Below are 17747 nucleotides of genomic sequence, written 5' to 3'. Positions count from 1 at the left end.
TTCTAAAGAAATTACCTTCAAATTTGTATCTTTCAAGGCTTTTCTTCTTTTCATTTTTGTCTCTTTAATAGCTCCACACAAAAGGGAGATGATGATTATGAAGATTACACTACAAATAAGACTTGGGTTTTGACTCCCAAAGTCCATGAGAGCGATGTGACTCTTATTTTAAATGGTTTGCTGGAAGGATATGACAACAAATTGAGACCTGACATAGGAGGTACGTTGGTTTTTGTTTTAGATCACTGTTGATTAAGCAGTGAAGAGAAAGAGTTTTCATGTCATATTATGCTACTCAGGAAGCAGAATCAATTCAAAGTAGTTACAAGACTAAAATGCAATGCAGAAAAACATCAGAGGCATGTAAATTAGTAATGATTTTGGAAGCTGACACAAATTAAGATGGCTGAATCTATCCTAAGTCATCTAATAAGAGTGCTATAATTTGCTGAATCAGGCAGCTTGTGATGATTTACCTGCATATGATGTTCAGAATTAAACTTCTGGGGAAAGACAAAGCAAGTTTTTATTTTTTTTTTTGTACCTAAGAGATTCTGTCAGAGAACCACAAATAATACAATGGAAAGAAAGGCAAAAAGAGGCTAATACAGCCTAATCCTTTTATGATGTGATGGATACAGAGCCTCCAACAGCAGCAGGCTTGCACAGATTTATGCAGCCTGGGCAGGAGGTGACAGAATTGGGCACAGAGGAGGAGGTTCACAAAAGATAACTGCAGTCAAGCAATGCCAGTCTGCCCAGATGGTTCCCACAGCCAATGCAGGTAAATAGAGCCAAGCCTGCACTCAGAATGGAAATCTTATTTGACTCAATCACCTTTTGGAGGGATCTTCCTCTCCACTGATTACTGAGGTAACCCCAAGAAAAAAATCTCCCTGAATTGCTGAAAGTCAGTTTGAGAAGCCCCATGAGAGCACAGAGCAGGCAGACAATACCTCTGCAGAGGAGGATACAGCAGTAAGAAGATTATAGAAAAAGTCATGGAATTCATGGATGAGGTAGACAGAGGAAAGCAGAGAGCAGCAAGGTCAACGAAGGAAGCTAACAAGTTTATAGTGGCCTATAAAATAAGGAATTTTTCACAGTGAAGGATAACATGAGTCTTTAACCTTCAGTGTATGTATACAGTGTAAATTAACAAAAGAATTGGTCTTCACATAAACCAAGACTTTAGAAACAGAAAAGAAGTAAAGCATTCCTAAAATCATCTGGGATAAAAACAATCATGCTGTAGCCAAGATATATAAGAATAACAAAGCTGAAATGGAGTGATTTCAAAAGAAATTAACACAACAATTCTTATTTTCTGCTTTAGAGCCTTAAGTATTTTGGCTTTGGTCTCACAGAATTGTTACTTTTCTACAGCCACCTATTCAGGCCACAGCAGTCATGTTGCATTTGGCATTACAATGTAAAACAAGTGATGAAAGCATCATAAGATAAATAAATTTGCTTTTGTTTATAGTGTTTTGTTTTGATGCTCTGCTTTGACCTGAGACAAAATGTAGACTCAGTCAGATGAGCCTCTCTAGGCTACGAGCACTGGTGTCAGTGTTTGTTCTCATAGCATAAGGGAATTGGTTTTGATAGAATAAATGATAAAAAAAATTGTCCAAAGCATCTCCAACTAATTTAGAACTGAAGACACGGTTGCAAATTTGTATTTAGTTTATATGCACATTTAAATGTGAGGCAACCACAGAGGAGAGATGCCATAGTAACATGCTCCTGCTTGACTTTCATGTAGTTGATTTTGACCTTCATTGGTTACTGATTCTTGTTGTTTCTCTTGCAGTTAAACCGACAATAATTCACACTGACATGTACGTAAATAGCATTGGCCCCGTGAATGCTATCAATATGGTAGGTAAAGGATTGCCCATTTGCCTTGTTACAAAGTCTCCATCATTTTGACATTACAAAGCTTCCATTAGTTCTTAATGTTGTGTCATACCTATTTTATTTTTTAAATCTCATTTTAATTATGGATGGGAGGACTTGATGTGCTATAAATCTGTACAAGTCAGAAAACTGAGCTATAAGCTGCTAATGCAAAAATAATTGTTTTAACCTATCCTCACATTTTTATGTGCTCTGCTTTCAAATGCTTTGCAACAGTTTAACTCCAGAAAAACCAATCTTCCAGATTGCTACAAAATTAGGAAAACCATTAATGAGTGATATTACCACTGTTGCCACCATGAGACAATAAGTAAAAGGCCTAGAACTTCTGCAGGGACTTCACCATTTCTGAGATCAACCATGGGGCACGGGCAATTAGTTGGCTCAAGCTTTTCCTGTCCTAGGTCCAAAGAAATAATAATTGTTCTCTGTCCTGAGCCCGTGTGGGCTGAGATGTGGGGACACAGAATTAGAAAGGTGCATATAACACTTACTTGCACCTTAGTTTTATCCTCAATGGTAAAATAATAAATTGTTCTAAAACAATCTTTGGTAAAACCTGCCTCAAAACTTCCCCAAAAGAAATTGGTTTTATCAGTTCTAGTATCACCTTCTGTAGCTCCAGTTTTTTCATATGAAATTAAGGAAAGCATATCAGGAGTTATGTGGAATGCTGAGTGCTATGTTTTCATCAGTATTTCTGGTTAACACAACAGGAATATACAATTGATATATTTTTCGCCCAAACGTGGTATGACAGACGTCTGAAGTTCAACAGCACTATAAAAGTGCTCAGATTAAACAGCAACATGGTTGGGAAGATCTGGATACCAGACACATTTTTCCGAAATTCCAAGAAGGCTGATGCTCACTGGATAACAACTCCTAATAGGATGCTCAGGATCTGGAATGACGGCAGAGTCTTGTACACTTTGAGGTATTTATACCTAATTTAATTACATTTTCGCTAAGGAAAGCCAAAGAGAAAAGTCATTTGACGTAACCAGAAGGGAAAAAAATACTGAGTTTTCCTATAAATTTATGCAAACAACCCTGGAAAAGGGAAGAATTTAGAAGACATCAATTGTATGAAATTTATTTTATATTGGCACGATAAGAAGTTTTATTTCTTCTTATAGATTGTACTGCCTTGCTCCACAGTCATCACCTCCCTATAATAACATCAACATAGACATTTTAATAGCAATTAGTCTTAATTTTCAAGTATGTTCTATTGTTTACCTTTGGTTTGGTCCCTTCTGCTTTTTGGTTGTTTTAAACTGATAAATGTGAAATATCCTTGAATTAAGTAGATGGTATAAAAGGAGCTACTACTTACATCAAAGGCCTCTTATTCTGAATTGATTACAATCTAATCTGATGAAACTCCACCCTGAAAAAGCAATTTATTCCTCAAATATCTTAGACTAATAAGATTGTCATCCCAGCATTCAGTACTTAACTCAAGCCTATGGATATGCCCCATTCCACCAAAATTTTCATGGAACTGAACTTGATGTACTCCACCTGTACAGGTTCCTCAGTCGTGCGCATGGTTTTTCTTTTAAGACAAAGTACCTTTTCAATAATTATGTGGATGCCATAGGTAACAACTCAAATATCATATTCCAAATTATCATAATATACTTTGTAAATGTGAAAATCCTGTGGGAGTGTTTTTTATACTTTTTCTTACATGTGATATAATATTTGGGTTTATGTAAAATATAGATAAACATAGCACTGTTTCAAGAGAATTTATAATTTAAAATGAGATTATACAATCAAAGATGATAGACATAAGCATATCAGATGATAGACATTTGAGGTTTAGACTACATTTTGTCAAAGTTTTATTTTGCTTTTACTTTCTTGGTGGCCAAAAATAAAGTTTTGAAGAAAAGTACACTCATAATTTTACTGAGTAGATGTGAAGCATTGGTTAAGACAACCTTTTAATGTTGCAACTGTCTGAATTATAAAAGAGTTTTATTTCATAGCTACTTTACATTTATTGCATATTAGAATAATAAGAATTGAAATCCAATGCAAATCAAAGTTAATCTGATAAAGATGAGCCTAGATCGACTTTATAAATGTTAAATTTGGACTTGGCTACAAGTCCAAATTTATCTTTCTCTTCAAATTCCTTAGTTTCTCTCATTACAAAGAGATGTATCTGGTAGCACTTGCAAACAGGTATCTGCTTTGAATGTATATTTAGTTGTGCTGGTGAGTCACAGCAAGCACCAAGGATTTAACCACAGTTAACCCAGAAATGAAATGTGATAGTATCACACAGCTGGGATTCTGTCCTCAGGAGGGATCCAGAAGGGCTGGTTGAGTTTTCTCAGTCACCTCCCCCAGGTTTAAGAACCACCTGCCCAGCAGGAAACCAAGTATCCGTGGTACCGGAGATGATGAAAATGACAAGAGGAAGAGAAACAGGGAAATTAGATTGCTTCCCAAATTCCTAACACAGAAAGGTTGCCTTTGGACTCCACCATTAACTTGGTGGTCCCAGCACTCCTCTGCATCCCACAGGATGAGACTCAGGGTCATTTGCCCATAACACCTTCATCCAAGAACGTGGAGGCAAACCAGGATTCATCCTTTGGACACCCCAGAATCAGCAAAGACCAGAAATCTGCAGCTTTCCTAGACACACCTTGTGGAACAAACATTGTACCCCATCCTTTTCCTTTTTCCTTATCTCACCCCACCTCTTCCCTCTCTTCCAAAGTCCAAGTATCCTGCAGCTCATGGCTGGGCAGGGAGTGAGTGAAAAATGGTGGAGGTTTTAGCAGGAACACCAGAGGGTACATTTCATGTTACTAGGGATTTCTTAGAGTAATTGTTTTTACCTGAACTTAGCACCTACACTACCTGAGTTATCAGGGAGACTCTCCTAATATTCAGTGGAGACAAACACCTTTTGGTACATTTTTCTTCTGATTAAATTTGAATGTCTTATTTTGGAGTGAGAGGAAGTGTATCCTCAGAATGCCTCTGCACTAGCTGTGAAGGGAGTCTGGATGGCTGTCTTGGATGCAGATGTCTAAATTTGGACTCCCATCCATCATTTCTGAAATAGAATCTTTGTCACATAAAATACATTTTCTTAATGCTTTATGGCATGTTGTGACACAAAGATTTGTCACTGCTCATGAGATGACCTGTATATCTACCTACCTATGGATTTGTCAGTCATGAGTAATGCTGCCATTTCAGGTGCACAGGAACAGAACTTTAATACCTTCTTCCATTACACAGTCCAGAAAGTAGATGATCAAGGTCTATGGAACCAAAAAAGAAATATTGCTTATCAGTAACCACGATGTCTTCCTATGCTTGGAATATTCCAGTAATTACATAGATAGCAATAGTTTACTTTACATATATATATACATACATACATATATATATATATATATCTATATATATATATCTCCTGATCTCTTTCTCCTCAGGCTGACAATTGATGCTGAGTGTCAGCTACAGTTACACAACTTCCCAATGGATGTCCACTCCTGCCCACTGGAATTTTCAAGCTGTAAGTAACATGCTTAAAAATATTCCTTTTTCTGACCCACACTAAACTTAATATAAATTTATTTTTACATACCTAGAGTCAGTGAAGGTTATGTTCTTAGTTAGACATACCCTACTGATTTTTAGTTTTATTTTGATTTTTTTTCAGTTCATGTATTATATATGTTCACAAATATCATTAAGGACCGCTATGAAAAATTATAAAATATCTGGACCCTATGTGATTAATTTCTGCTTATATTTGACCATAAAACAAGAAACTTTTACTTTCAGCATCAAGGTGTCCCGGTCTTTCACTTCCTCTCCGTGCATGGAGAGAACTAGTATTGTACTAGTTGAAGTCAAGAGTTTGGCATTTTGTGGTTAGACCAAGGTGCGAATTCCTGGTCCAGCTGCAAATACATCTGGAGGATGGGCAAAATTGCATCTTATTAGGTCCACAAAAGTGAAAAACCTATTTTTGAAAAATTTATCTCAAGTGCTATTATAATTTATAATTAATAAAATGTGTCATTAAGTAAAAGGCACTAGTAAGTAACTTGAGAAAAACATATCTATAATTTACTTGCAATATGCTTCCCCAGTTTTTTCCAGAAATAGCTAGTAGTATTTTTACTCCCCAAAGCACCCTAAAACCTAGCAGTGGCCATGAAACCAAGCTGTGTGTATTTTCCTTTGCAATAAGATGGCTACCCCAGAGAAGAGATCATTTACCAGTGGAAGCGCAGCTCGGTGGAGGTGGGGGACACGCGCTCCTGGAGGCTTTACCAGTTCGCCTTCACAGGACTCAGAAACACATCTGAGGTGGTGAGGACTACTTCAGGTAAGACAACTGAAGGATTTGCCTCCAGGCTCAGTAAGGATTTCATTAACAGAATAAAACCAAGAAAGATATGTCTGGTTAGAACTTAGCATTTACTCTGCACTGAACAATTACAGGTTTTTCAATATCTATGCAACCATCCAGCCTTTGGCATTTCTGAATTCCTCACCGGAAGAAAAATTAGTTCTTGTCTGCTATCCATTCTTGTCCTCCATAAAAAACCTCTGACTGTCAGGAGGAAGACACTGCTACAAAGGGTGGATGGGTGAGGGAGCTTGCACTGCTTCAGTGCAGAAAACAGCAGAACTGAGCCACTAAAGGATGAACTGACTCTGCACTGAACACTTTACAATCCTCTTCCCACTGCCAGGCACAGAAAGTAAGCCTGCACAGAAGTGAAACTCAAAGTCCCAACTTCTTTACTACAGAGGCTCCAAGTTTATTTTGTTCCCTAAAATAAGGCACATTCAACTTTCATTAAAGAGAACAGCCTTACAAATCAGTCTCAGATGGCCTTCCTTCATATTTCTATCTCCTTGGAAACAAGCAATGGGATTCAGAATTATAAATGAGGATGTACTCAGTGTTTATTAAAAATACAATTTTAACCCTACTAACTAAACAGAAAAATACATGTTTCTATATGTTTTGTTTTATTTCTTGATGGAAACAAAAGCAGTTACTATGAGGAGAGATGTAAAGAGGAACTGCATATTAATGTTGTTGTATATGCATGATATATCTTGTCTTTCATTTCTTAATTTCAAAAAGAACAATGCAATGTAAGCAGGTTGGCGATTTTTCCATCTGCTTCTAATTTTTACCTTACTTTACAGTTCTGGCAAATCTCTTAATTTAAATTCAGGCATCTGTGTTTATTCTGACTTCAGAAATACCCCCACCCATTTTATTTCTACAAGGCCGGCATTGCTGTTTTATTAAAAAAGGAAAGTAGGATATTCTAGAGTTGAGAGGAGCCTGCTGTACATTACACAGGAGAACAAGCAAAGAGATGGAGAATTAATTCAAGTTCCAAGTCCTTAATCTCTGGACATTAAGCACCAATGATGTGTTCAGTCTCATGAGCAGGGCAAAACCAGAGTGCAGCCATGTATGCCGCATGGAGTCTGCTGCCACTGCAGCCAAGGAAGGTATTTAGTCAAGCATTGAAGAAAGCAGTTAACTTTTCTCATTTTCTCAGGAAAACAAACATCAAGGTGCAAAAGAGGACAGGAGAGCAGCATGTTTGCCAACCATAGCTGCTAATAACCACCATTACACAGGGCTCTCAAAGCAAAAATATCAGCAGCAATAAAAACATCTCCCCTCAGACAGCACAAATGACAGGATTGCACCCAAGTGTGCTTGCAGTCTCATCCTGCCCACATTGAAAACTATCTATATTTCACCCCTAATTTGAGTTTCTTCTATTTGCTATTTTCTTTAATTTTCTGCTTGAGCCATTCTCTAATCAACTCTTTTTATTTTTGACCAGAGATAGAAAATAATAAAATCTTGACATGCTACAAGCTTCCTATACCCTGATTGAGTGCACTGGTGACTCAAAAACTTTCTCTAATGTTCTGTTAATGTGAACGAGGTGCATCCTGGGAAATAAACAGTAAAATACAAAAGGGCAAAAAATTCCTTTCTCATGCAAAGCAAACCTTTCTTCTTTCAGGGTGTAGTCATTCAAACTGTTAGCGCTCACCTGGAATACTCTCATAATTTAGCCTCCATAGTTTTTAACATGATGACGCACACCAGTCCATTTTGTTTGCACTAAAATAGCTAGCAGCTAGCATGCGCTTTAAAGCAGTGAAAAGTTGTCACTCAATTCCTAAGTTAAAAAGCACATGGAAGTTACTCAGCCTCCTGCTGCTGCATTCACAGGCCTGCTGAGTATAAAAATTTGGAAAAATATCCTGTGTATTTATTTCTTCTGCTGCAGTTACCCTGTGCTTGATTTTCATTGCTCCTCTACTTTTTATAACCACAGATATGTAAAACTAGGTTTTATTTTGATCTAGGTGTGGCATCTAAATAATAGAAGGCAGAAAAAAACCCTAATAATATAGCAGCTGCCATGACTCTGGTCTATTTCCTACAAATATTTTCTTAAAGCCAGCAGAGCCTAAAGGGTCTTCATGGCTTCCTTAAGTGACTTATTAGCATGCTGGAAACTACACTAAGTCCTGTATCCCTCTGCCAGACCCTCACTCTACCTATAATTACACCCTTAGAATGAACATATTTTCAAAAGTTTCATGAACAGTAAGAAAAAAAAAAATTCCAATTTTAATAGCAACCTAGGTGCAGCCAAAGTACCCTAGTTAAAAGTTTGAGTACCCATACAGCTAAAATAATCTTGACACTTTATGCAATTACTTTCAGTGCAGAATTGCAGTACAAACTCATGCCAATGTTTTGGTAGAGATAAAATCTGAGGTAAAGTGGAGGAGGCAATGGAAAATTAATGAGATGTTGGAAAGTGGTCTATACTATACTCCCACAAACTCTTCCCCAAAATTAAATTTAGTTGAAAAAAAAACCCCAGAGAAACCAGAATGAAAGAAGGGGTGTTAGAGAATGCAAAATCGAACAGTTAGAGAATAAAAGGATCTTGGGGCTAGCATTAAGGCATTTGAAACTGGAGTAAACCTCCAGTGTCTCTATCTACACAATTTCAAAACAAATGCTTGTTTCCAGCTTTATACCTCCCAGCAACCAACACCTTCTCATCCTTAAGGGCAATGCTTATTTTGTGTCTGGAGGGAGAATCAGGAAGGCTGAGATTTGGCCATTACCAACTCCACTACTCTCTTTGTGTCATGTCAAAGCTGCACTTTTGAGCTATAGGCTGGGCTATGGGCAGAGAAGGACAAGGCTTGTTTGAGTGTGAGCTTCCTATGACCTGATGGCTCTTGCTGAAATTAATACATTTATCTGCTGCTCTTCCTTTGCACGCACTGCAGAAATACAAGATTAACTCAAAGGGCCAGATGTCAGAATTCTGTCCCTTAGTTGGCAAATCCCAGAAAATCCCAGCAACAGCTGAAAAACCCAACTGGAATATTACAAACATCCCTCTATTTCTCTTATCAGAAGTAAGTCATCCTGAAGTACCAGCTTGTTTCTCTCCAAACTGAACATTTACATGCAACTTTTTCTTTGAAAGTCACTGACCAAACAGTAAGACATAACTTAGCAAATGGAATCCAATTTAAGAGCCCACTAATAGTGGGGACTCTTAAGAAAAAGTTAACTATAAACCTTCTGCCTTATGGACATTTCATTAAAATAATCAAATAGTCCATACACATTATCTGCATTGTTTTTTGCCTTTACACTAAAATCTACCTTTTGTAAACAGCATTGGCTTAGTTTAGATTATTTCCAATAAGAGTACATGTTGAGACTTAATATCATCTGAGTTATATAAGTGCAATACTTTGAGAAAGACAGGGTAGTGCAGGGGAATACAGCAAGTAAGGAGTTTAGAAAAAATGACCTATAGAAATACTTGGAAGTATGGAACTAGTCTGGAAGAATATTCATGATCAAAGGAGTAAAACAACCAGACTGTTTTTAAATCATAACAATGATCAATGCTGCTAGAGAGGAAAATAGTGGAAACCCTAAAATCAGGAGAGTTTATGAAATCATAGGACAGATCAAGAGGAAAGAAGTAGCTTAAATCTTGAAATTGTATCAATAGGTTTCCATTAATTTAATACAAGTCCTACATAAATTGCACTTCTACTCACTCTTCCAGTTGTTTTCAACATATAAAACATTGTACTATGCAAAACAGTTTGTAAATGTGTAATTATTCAGGACAGATGGAGTTTCTGGTATTCCCAGTTCATTTCTATGACTGGGTAGTTCCTTTTTTTAGGCCAGATATTGTCTACTGCTTATTTACAGAGCCTGTCCTGAATTTTTAATTAGATACAAAGGCATTAGAAGACTAATAAATAGCAATTCAATAAACTGCAGAGGAGCCACAAGACTGGTCAGGCAGTATTTGTAAATACCTTTTATTTTCTTCCTTTTCTATGTTTTAGAGAGCTAATGGGAGCTATGCACTAGAGATGGTGCATTGCTCAGAATTGATAAATGGGTAATTAAATATTCCCCTTGCGATGCAACTGTTAAACCACATAAGTAAATCTGGGTCTGGTTTCTGTTTTATCTAGAAAATATAGTCAGGGCTATTATTTTGTGGAAGAGGATGTATTTTCAGGCTTTTATACTTTATTTCAATTTTGTTTCCTAATGAATTGAACTGTTGGCAGATATGCAGTCCCCAGAGGTTTCATAATGCTCAAAAAACCCCAGGAGTCATCTTCTGTTTCTTTATTAAGGCAAAATATGACAGCTGCAATCAGATTTGTAGATCTGCATTGGGAAATAGTCCTGACATTAAAAATGGGCATAAGTGGATCTCCAGTGCACCTAGAAATCCCTGCCAGCCCCACACACAGCCTCAGGCTCTAGCATGGGCTGACTGGAGCATCTGGCATTGCCAGGGAGATCTGTCTGAGAACCCAAAACATTTCCTGTCTGAAGATGCTGAGCTACTGAATGGGTACAAGGTACTGCTACCTGCATCTCGCATTTGGCAGAACTTAAACACATTTGTATTCACCTTACAGAGGAGCAAATAATGGCATAAGCTGCAAGTCAGAAAACCCAGATGACTTAAAGTGTTCTATGCATTCTTATTGTTCTCTTTATGGTATGGGAAGGTATTTATCTCAATATCCTTATTTTTGAAAAAGCTATATTAAATTATTACCTTAAACATGCTTGCTAGAAGAATACTCTCTCTGTAGCACAGTGAAACACTTAAAACAGAAGGCAAACACAATAAACTGAAAGGCCTACTTTTATGTGTGATGCCTCAATGGAAATCCTCAATTCTAAGCTAATCACCTTAAGATAACCCTAAAACATTTAATAACTACGCCTTCAGATTTTACTCCCATTATGAATAGCCACCTATCCTAGTAAGAGAGTCAACAGGGAGTATTTTTGCTTCTAAATTATTTTGGTTTTTATTCAAACTATCCCTTATTTTAACTTGCCTGAACCACCACATTACTGCACCCAAATAAAATAATTTGAAAGAAAACACAGGAGGAGTTGACTTTTGCATAATACCGTTAAAAAGGGTTACAGACACTTCTGTGAGCAGGAGTTCAGCCATGGTGACAGCTTGCAACAGTTTGATCTTGCTCTTCAGGGATAAAAGCCAGTCTAACATAACTACAGTTGCATACTCTTTTGGAGAATAATGGATAAGAGATATTTCTAAAATGTGAACAACTATTTTTTTTCTAAAATAATCCCCATACTCCTGCTGGTCTGTCATGGATCAAATCATATTAATTAATGAACATTTACTAAAGTTTAACTGTTGAATAATTTGCTCACTGAAAATAATCTAAATTTCAGGACTATGTCTTCAAAGAATAAAACTGAAATACAATTCCCTTCATTCCCTAACCTTTGTATAGTCTACATTTTTTCTAGTTGGTTAGTTGTGTGGCAAATAAGAATTTACATTAAAATGTACATGATTGAATAAACAAATTCAGTAAACTGGCATTTTCAATCCTCCCTATCATGCAGACTTCCAAGATCTATGTATGGATATTTTTTTAGAACTGCAAAATCAGAACTCCCCAGTACCATTTATCCTTACATAATCCCTGTAGAGACAGACAGGACTACAGGGACAAACCAAAGGCTTCCCAGGACACCTCCCAGGGCACTAGACAATGAAGAGCAGACAAGCAGGACACAAGGCTGACCTGGAATGGCTGGGAAGGGCTCAGGGCAGATTTGAGTCCCTTCTGTACTGGCTGCTTCAGCCCTTGGCTAAAAACCTACAGTTGCTCCCCCACTTTAGTCATTCAAGCACCTCTCCGTTCATCCTCTGCTCTGTAGGTTCTTTTCACTGTAGACCCATCCTGTGGCAGCAGAGCAAGAGGAAAACCAGGAGCATCTTAACAGCACAGGCTGTTAATTAACCCTGTTAATGGAATTAACTCCATGGAGGCCATGGAATTCAACACAAATGCCACATCCAACAAAACCCAGTGAGTCCAAGCAATACAGATAATTAATAGCCAGGGTTTGGCTGGTTTCAGCTGTGTTCAGTTGTGAGCACAACAGAAATGATGTTTCCAGTTTGTGTGGCACAGTCACTGCCTTCACCCTGCTGGCTGCTGGGGGACTCCTGGGGAAGATCTGCATGGAGAGCAGGGCCATGTGGTCGTGGCAGAAGCCACAGCTGGCGCTGCAGGGACATCACCCCTGGAGCTGGTGCAGAAAGCACCCAGAGCCAAAACTCCTCCACTTTGCCATCTCTTTCACAGTGACAGGTTAGATCTTTTGGTTTAATTGGCAGGAAAAAACCAAACACTACTCCTAGGCAATCAATAAGTTGAAAAAACTCAGTTTGAGACAATCTGACTTTTCTGTTCAGGTTTGTATCTATAGAGATTCAGGTATTGAAATCCACCTGCTTCTACCTAATCATATAAAGAATTGAAAGGCTCTTTTGATGATTACCTTTCATTTTTTGAGAGAGGTTAAAGAATTTCTTCCAATTCCTGTGACATTAATTCAGCCTTTTTTTTCCTAGACTCAATGGCAACTGACTTACCTCAGCAAAACAAAATCATGACTGTCCCTGAGGAAAAGGGTTGCTGGGGCCTGAAATCCTCCTCATAATAACTCCCCAACTGAACAAAGATTCTTGAGGGTCAAGGTTTTATTCTGAGTCTGTCCTTCATAAGGTTTTCCGTATCTAAAAGCATGGCCTGCTAGAGCTTAAACAGCTTCAGAAAGGTCAGATAAGGATAAAAAGAATTAATATACAAGTAACCAGAGAATAAGGGATAATGTGGGATCTTACAAGCATTTCCACTGAACTTATTTCTGGGTAATTACAAAACACAGATGCTACAGGCAAGATTGGTTCTGCATTAAATATACTTGTGTAGATATGATAGAACATTGCCTTTAAATAATATTTGTTCATTTAATACAAGAAAAGAATTAGATCTTTTAGGATATTTGAATTATTAAAAAGAAAGTAAAACTAGAATTTTGAATGTTTCTAATTTATGATAAAATCAGCAAGTTAACAGGGTGAGTATATCTTAAAACACTTCCTGGACATAACCAAGCATAAAAATTCTTGTGCTGCCTCTTATGCCCCTATGAATATATTTTCATAAGTACTGGTGACTCCTTGAGACAAAACATATTATCTGAACTCCCTCCTATAATTCCTGTTTGGCAAGGCAATCATCCTCCCCAACCACTGAGTGATTTTTCAGAAACATCACAAGAGAAAATCATTGCAATGTCACTCTTGGAGTTGCAGATAAACTTAATTATAATGAATTGCAGGGAGAAATCTTTGGTTCAAAAGGATCAGAACAGGTGACATAGTAGTGAAGAACAATATATAGTGACAACTACTTTAGAATTAAAATAAGTCTGAGTATTAAGCATTTTTGCAATAGGTAATAAGCATGTTTAAATCACTGATAAAAATAAATATTTTTAGTGCACTGTTCAAACAACTAAAGTTCAAGCAATCCTGTGATAAATCACAAGGTTCCTGAGCATTCATCCTTTCATCTGCAGAGCACTAGATAATCTCTGTAGCCTGTAAACTGATCAGTGTAGTACTGATGGTCAATTTCTGTACTCATGTTTCACTTCCAGAACCTTTTTATGTCAAAAAACCATGCTTGTAGTACAATAATTATAAGATAATGTCTTGGACATTTTCTTCCCTTGGCCTGATTTTGTTATTCACCATCTTCCTCGTTTCTCAGTGGAGAAAAAATTAATTCATTAGGATGTGTGAAGATGAGGACAGCTCAGTGTTCATAATGTGTATAGAGTAGGGATAGTTCATTTGAAATAGATTTTGCTTTGCCTGGGGCACATATATGTCCTAAATAATAAACATATTCCTCTAAGGCTCTTCTTACACAGTTAAATCCCTTCACTTTGCAAGTGCAATTTCTAGTTTCTCAAACCCCTGTCATTACACTGCATTTTTAGTAACCTACTTAGCTAAGATGCTGTTTTGTTGTCACTGACTTTGAATAGATATAATTGAAAGGCTGGTTGGAAATAAGACATACAAGTCTGTGTCACATGTAACAAGAGCCAGGCAGCATCCATGGGAGCTAATAATACTCAAATTCAGCCATATGTTAAAAAAATACATGGAAAAAAGAAATAAAACTAAATTAACATCACTAACTTTGAAGAGACCTTCACAGTGAGTTTTAATTGTTAATTATTTTTATCAAATAAAATGGGAGAAACAAAAAGAACACACCAGGGTGTTAAATGAAAATGTGTGCATGATGTACAAACTACTGAAACTCTCTGCTGTACTTTGTGACTACAAAATATTCTACTTAGATTTTTAGATACATATTACCTACAATTCCATATCCCATCTTACAAGGCTGACAAGACATTCTCACAGAGGAATATAGTAGCCTAACAGTAAGAATGGTATTATGTTCAACTAGCTGTCATCATCATTGTATTTTCTCAAACATTAACTCCCTCATTTTGTATTGTTAAAACAAATTCTAAATTGTAAATAGTGTGTGTTTTAACGTTGCCTTTTGAAACAAGGCATAATTGCCCTCATTTCAATGTACATTACAGAAGCTAAAAATATGCCACTTATCTCAAAAAGTGATACAGTCTGTTAAGTGAGTTCTTTGCTACTCTCAAGAAGATTGCATAATTAAGGCTAAAGAGCTGCAGGATAAAATTTATGTAATAATACTTTCTTGTATCATGCCCTATATAGGAGAATTTGAAAATATTTTTCAAGATTTAATGCATAAAGTGCCACAACACTCTTTGTGTGTCTTAATGCTAGAGAATAGAAAGGGTTATGAAAGTTGTCTATTGTTCCAAAAATTGAGAAAATTATGAAAAACTTTGACTAATGCAAATAATGTACTCTTGCTGATTGGAGCTCAATTTCTTCTATTTTAATCTGAGAGCATAACTTTGAAGAGGAAGTGGAATCATACTGTGTAGGTAACAACCCACCATACAAACTTGCTGCCATTCTCAGTGCACAGTTTAAAAACAACACCCAACACCTCACTTTCTTTGCCTCCCTCCAAAAGGCCTACGGTGAATCCACACCCTACTAATTCAAATTACAAACAGCAATTTGACTTAACCTTCCTTCCTTAACCTTCCTTCTCTACATTTTTGCAAAAAGCATTGATTTTATTATCTTCTGCTGCTACCCAGTAATACTTATGCCAAACCAGAAGAAAAATTGGAATATTGTCAACCATCCTGGTAATTTACCAAAATTCCCTTTCTTATCTTATGGTAGCAAATGCCTGGTCTGAAATCAAGCTCATGGATTGTTCCTCCTTACGATGACAAAATCCTAAGGTGGAACAGCAGAACCTTGGAACTGCATTTATTGACTTTGGTTATACAAATGCAAGAGCAATAACCAGGGCACTCATGACAGCATACTGTGACTCCAGTTTCCTCTAGTGCTAAGGGTTTGAGCTAAGAAAAAATGTTCTTGCATAATTCTATTATTTGATTTCATCATAGAAAAAGCAAAAAGTATTCTTGAAAATGAGTAAAATTAATTTTCTTCCCATTGTTATTTTGAAAAACAAGGATTGTCAACAACTCTATGACAATTTTTAGAGAAAAAACTAGCATACTATCAAGCACAGGTATAGGAAAACCTTTGGATATCTTTCCACCCTGAGAGAAAAAAAATGTACCTTTGGTGACAGGTAAAAAATTTCATCAAAAGAATTTATTATTAGAGAATATCAGAGACTACCCATGAAAAAAAAATCTTGGACAAATTTAAAGGAAAAAGTAGCTTTTCAGAAAAGCACAATGAGGAACATTAATTTTATGAAATTTAATTAATTTACTCTGGAAATGTAAACTTTGGAGATAAAAACTCTTTTTCATTGAGATAAAATTCCCATGATAGCAGAATTGTATTCCAAAAACAAGATTGTTTGCTCAAGGCAATACAAATGAACAACAGATGAATTGTTTCATGTTGAGAGCTGCTTTAGGAACTTTGTTTGTACCTGTATTCATCTTTTCCAGCATTCATTTGGAAATTTAAAGATGTGTTCACATAGAGATGTTAGGATCAAAAACCAAGGTTTTTATCCTAAAAAGCTACCTGAGCAAAACATGTATTTTTCAAAAACTTCCATCAGTCACCTTCTTTTGAACTTCTAGAAATAATAAAATGTTTAAAATTGATCTGGTTGTGAGCTGCTGGGATGCAATTTGAAATCACCACTATCATTGATACATTAAAAACTGAGAATCATATTACAAATTAAGCCTCTGAGTTCAGAAAGAGAGTAAGGCCGTGTTTTCAATGCTCTTTTGGTTCCTCCTTCTCCCCCACCTGCAGAATGTGCACATGCACAGCAAACTGCTTCCTAGGGAACGTGGCCAGCAGAGCTGGGCCAGGATCAGCCCCTGCTGCTGGGCATGGCACCATGGAGGAGCAGAGCTGCATTTTCTGGTAGGGAATCTCTGTTTCCTGAATAACACTGGATGCCATTTCCACACCTACATACTTTCAGGAAACTCATTAGCCCCTTTCAAAGCAAATCTTTTGTTGGGTGTGAGAAGTTAATGTTTGCAATTTTATTGCTTTGCCTTGGGCTTTGAGTACCCTTCTCTCTTTATGGCATCTGAGGTAACATCATGACTGTCCCAGAGGGAGTGAATGATCACTGCATCATTTCTGCATCCAGCCTCTCACCCCACCCTGAAATCTGGCAACCTCCATAGAAAATCAATGCAAAACACTTTGAAAGACTCTTTGGAGCCTATCAACCTTCTCTGATGCCTGTCACTTATTGCAGCCTTACCTCTCTTTTACAAACACAGCACCCAAACTTCTAAAAAAATAACATAGGAGACCCCCCAGAGACCTGGCTTGCAGGGCCATCCCATCACAGTGCCCTGTGTAGGGTGCAGCCCAGCCTGCCTGGTACAGCTCAATGCACAGCTCCCTCACCAGTCCTGTGGGACTCCAAACCCATCCTTCTCTGCATGCCTCACACTGCTTTGGATCCACAATGGCCAGTTCATTTTTAAAAGCTTCCAAGGACACAACGTTTTAAAATGCTAAAAGAAAAAAGCCTTAAAAAGACATTACCCATGGGTAATGGGTACACATTGTTGTAACCTCACTTTTAAGAAGATATTAAGAGGTTGCACTTTTGGGCCTGAAAACATACAATGTGATGGCAGTACACACTGTGACGTGGAACAAGTTTTGTAGTAGCTGTGAACTTTTATCCTGAATATGTCTGCCTGAGAAACAAATACTTCTTCAAAGGTCTCCTCTTGAAAAGAGAGAGCC

General features: G+C 37.2%; 1 protein-coding gene across 2 annotated transcripts in view; it reads left to right on the top strand.

Moving 5' to 3' along the window:
• Window positions 1-17747, top strand: part of GABRG2 (gamma-aminobutyric acid type A receptor subunit gamma2) — a 61602-nt gene that overhangs the window by 24045 nt on the left and 19810 nt on the right. For both annotated transcript variants that reach the window (XM_059483577.1, XM_059483576.1), the window contains exons 2-6: window positions 72-220; window positions 1817-1884; window positions 2640-2860; window positions 5394-5476; window positions 6161-6298. In XM_059483577.1, coding sequence (XP_059339560.1) covers window positions 72-220; window positions 1817-1884; window positions 2640-2860; window positions 5394-5476; window positions 6161-6298 — 659 coding nt within the window. The remainder of the gene's footprint in view (window positions 1-71; window positions 221-1816; window positions 1885-2639; window positions 2861-5393; window positions 5477-6160; window positions 6299-17747) is intronic.

The sequence above is a fragment of the Ammospiza nelsoni genome, chromosome 16, assembly GCF_027579445.1.
Source record: "Ammospiza nelsoni isolate bAmmNel1 chromosome 16, bAmmNel1.pri, whole genome shotgun sequence".
NCBI classification, from domain to species: Eukaryota; Metazoa; Chordata; class Aves; order Passeriformes; family Passerellidae; genus Ammospiza; species Ammospiza nelsoni.
This window is presented reverse-complemented; position numbering and strand designations above follow the sequence as displayed.